Source organism: Anas platyrhynchos, chromosome 1 (genome assembly GCF_047663525.1).
Source record: "Anas platyrhynchos isolate ZD024472 breed Pekin duck chromosome 1, IASCAAS_PekinDuck_T2T, whole genome shotgun sequence".
Classification (NCBI taxonomy): Eukaryota; Metazoa; Chordata; class Aves; order Anseriformes; family Anatidae; genus Anas; species Anas platyrhynchos.
In genome coordinates, this window is record NC_092587.1 from 109,403,627 (window position 1) to 109,407,466 (window position 3,840).

Sequence of the window (3,840 nt, forward strand, 5' to 3'; positions counted from 1 at the left end):
TCCTTATCCACCGAGTGCTCCAACACTTCTAGAAATATCAATATTTTAAATACATATCTTTTCATCAGTTCTGGACTCTGCTCTCTTGCTTTTCAGGGATGCCTCTCCAAAGCACTTGATTTCTCAGCACCTTCATGAATGTTAGCTCAGAAATTTAAGCACAGGTTGTTACTGCCTGGCAATGTAGGGCCTTTCCCTTGTAAGCATTCATCCTACTATGAAGGTGACATTCCCTTTCTGAGTCTTCTCTAATTAAAATGCTGTTATTTAATTAGACTTTCTCAACTTGCCCTCAGAAGCCATCATTAGGAAGAGCATCCTCGGTGCATGCCAACATCACCCAGTCTTTTACTCTCTACAGCTAAGTACCTAGAGCTTGACTGTTACAGAAAACCATCACACTGATGTCAGAACAGTTGCTTGTCCTTCCTTCTGAGGAAAGAAAAGCAAACTCAATCTGAGGTTACACCATAAAAATGTATATAATAATAATAAATGGACACAGGAGAACTGTAAAAGGTTTATTATGCAAACAACTATTTTCAGAACAATCAGCCTATGAACTGTGAACAACTCTGAACAACTCTGAACCTGGAAGTGGGTGCCGCTCTCCCTGCTATCCCTAGTGGGTCCTGCGCTAGGGTGCCGGCCCATCGCCTGCAGCTGTCCTGTCTGAGCCGCAGGTGCAAGTTGGGCAGTGTGGGGGTGCTGAGGGCTGCCAGTCGGGTGGATTTGGCATGGCCGTGGCAGAGGCTGCTGCCAGCCCGGGACTTGCAAGTGGACGCAAGGGAGGTCTGGCAGCCTCGGGAAAGCGCGCAGCTGCCGCGTTTCGGTGCATAGGTGGCAAGGCGGGTCCCATGAGAGGCAGAAAGTGGTAGCGTGTGGGAGTAGGAGAGGCAGGTGGGCTCTGGCTGCTGCGTGCTGGCAGCTGGGGGGAGGCCGGAGGCTGTTGATTGTCCCTGCCTGCTGCCTCTGCAGCGGGGCCTGGCAGGGAGGGAGCATCCGTGCATGAGCCTGGATGGGCACCGCTAGCCTGGGGGGGGGCTTTTGCCTGGCGCTTTGGGAGAGGGGACCCTGGGGGGGCTGCTGTCTGCGTGTCTTCTTCTGCAGCTTTTTCCATCCCGTCCTTCTCCTGCCCAGCATCTGCTCCCCGCCCATGCTGGATGCCTGAGCTGCTGCTGCTGGGGCACTTTGCATCCAGATCCGCCTGTGTTGCAGGGGCAGCCGGGGCTTTCCTCTTCAGGGCGGCACGGCGATTGCAGTTGATGAGCAGGTGGGGAGAATACCTCTTGAAGTTGGGGTTGTGGTAGAGGAGTAACTAAAAAAATGCAAAGGAGGAGAGTTAGTTGCTACCATTTCCCAAAAATAATAAAAAATCGTTGATTGAGAAACCCAGGTACCACGACTCGACAGATGCTTCTGCGTAGCATTAACATAGAGGTAAAGGTAAGACTACCCTGCTAATGTGCATCCTACAGTTGAAACAAGAATTCAGATATTGCACAGCAAGAGATCTTGCAACTATATTAAACTGAGTAGACTCCTCATAGCCCAATTTATTTATATTTCCATTCCATTAATTTAAACTCATTGAGTATAACCCAAATATAGTGTATCCACATTTCTACCACTCATCAATGCCACCTGACAAATACCTCGACACCAGCCTGAGAAAGACATTAAGTTTAGAACATTTTCTGTCGTCCTCACCTCCTCTATTGCCAAGGCCTACTTTATTTAACCCCCCCTATCTCCCACTAGAATATCGTGAGTGTTGGTTCATGTGTGGAGCAAGTGATGTACCTTCCTATGAGCAGAAAATGCATCTTCTGCCATGAATTTGGGAAGCGAGGCAGATCTTGGGAAGGTCCATTTCATTTTGGTGAATCCGTACAGGTTAAGTTCACGAATGAAACTCTTCACACTGTCAGCCTCAAAAATTTTCTGCGGCCCGGTCCTCCCCAGCACTTCTACTTTAAACATTTCCTCATCGATCACAATACAGCTTTCACAGCGAGCCCAGCAAATGCTCTTAAACTCGTCGCCTTCAACTAGGTACCACAGTTTCGTTGGGAAACTGAGGAAGGAGAAGACATTGGTTTTGACAGCACGCTCCTCAGAAGAACTACCGCGTCTGCTCTCACGGTTATCAGTGGAAGCTGGGCAATCCTTTCCTCCCTCTATTGATGCTGCAGCACCATCAGAAGCTGCTCCTCCATCCTGTCCCGGAGGCTCAGCAGAAGGGGACTCTGAGGATTCAACCGGCTTGTCTGGAGCAGCATCGGGTGAAGTTTCTGCTGGAAGCGGCTCCCTTTTAATTTCTTTTGTCTCATCTTCACTGAAACTTCCGCCTGAAGCCATTTCAGTGGGCAGCTCAGTCTTCGTCCTGCCAGTCAGCAAGTGAGACCCAGCTGGTCTGTCTGGGCGTTCTGGTGGGAGATGCTTGAACATCACCGTGACACCCGCAGTCACCACAGTGACATCACAGTGGAACGGCCAGAGCAGATGTTGCTGCCCAGCACTTGTTGCTGGTGCTGTACCACGGGTGTTTCCACTCCAAAGAAGCACATAAAGCTGTGTTGAAAGGGGATGGCTTCTTCCCTAGACCTTGCTTCCCCTTCCCCGTGTGATAGCTCCCTTCTGGCCTCCTTGATGTCCCTCTACGTTTTCCAGCTGGGGAGGGAAATCAGTTGCCCGAGCAATGTGAACTAAAGAATGTAGCAATCTCTTCCTAGTTTCCTGCCACTCCTTGAAAATGCTCTGTGATTTCCACAGCACCGCTTCTGCAAGGGAATAGCTGTGTACCCAGGCGATGCTCCTCAAGGTCAGCAGTCTCCCAGAGGCTGCTCTGCAGGTCCAACCAGAATAAAACCTATACAGATTTTGCTGATGACATAACAGAGTAGATGTACAAGCCCTTGTTTCTTTGATTGGCTTCCTATGCTTTGATTTGATATTTTAGCAGTGTGGAAAGCAACTCAACAAAACCAGTGACGTTCTCCAAGCCTTTTAAATCACACCCCTCTCTACAGGGTCAAATGGGCCCCTTTTTGGAAAGGAAAGGTTCGATGTCGAGGTAGTGTCTGGATGCACTATGGATGGAATAAATCCTAAGTTTGCAAATCATACTAACTATGAGGAGATGTGAGCTCCCTTGTGTATAGACAGGCCTTGTGGCGAGATCTTGACAAGTCCGAGTGCCAGGCAATCACTGACGTATGAAGTTTAACAGGGACAAGCGACAGATTCTTCACCTACATGTAGGTTGGGGCAACATTGCCTATGCATACAGAGTGGGGGATGAGCAGCCCTGCAGCAAGGGATCTGGGCACTGTGGTCAGTGGCAAGTTGAATAGGTATCAACAGCGTACCCTGCGGCCAGGAGGGCCACCCATACCCTGGGCTGCATCAGGCACGGCATTCCTAGCCAGCTGAGGGAAAGGATTGTCCTGCTCTGCTCTGCTCTGCTCTGCACTGATGTGGCTTCACCTCAAGCACTGTGTGCAGTTTTGGGTGCCACAAAATAAGAAGTACATAGAGCTGTTAGCGAGTGTCCAAAGGAAGCTAGGGAAATGGTAAATAAAAGGTCTAGAGGGCAAAACGTGTGAGGAGCGGCTGAGCTCCCCTGGTTTGCTCAGCCCCGACAGGAGCAGGCTGAGGGGAGGCCTCATGGCAGCCTGCAGCTCCCTCAGGAGGGGAGCGGAGGGGCAGGCGCTGAGCTCTGCTCTCTGGGGACAGCGACAGGACCTGAGGGCACGGCATGGAGCTGGGGCAGGGCAGGGTCAGGCTGGGGGTTAGGGAAAGCTTCTGCACCCAGAGGGTGCTTGGGCACTGGGACAG

The 3,840-nt window shown here is 50.8% G+C and overlaps 1 protein-coding gene across 1 annotated transcript; it reads right to left on the reverse strand.

The window, feature by feature from the left end:
* Positions 1 to 508: 508 nt before the first annotated feature.
* Positions 509 to 2,426, reverse strand: LOC139999176 (uncharacterized). The gene is made up of 2 exons (XM_072026239.1): positions 1,804 to 2,426; positions 509 to 1,318 (listed from the first exon to the last, which is right to left on the reverse strand). Exons 1-2 carry the CDS (start codon positions 2,359 to 2,361, stop codon positions 638 to 640), a joined length of 1,239 nt encoding a protein of 412 aa, XP_071882340.1. The 5' UTR covers positions 2,362 to 2,426; the 3' UTR covers positions 509 to 637.
* Between the last annotated feature and the right edge of the window lie 1,414 nt (positions 2,427 to 3,840).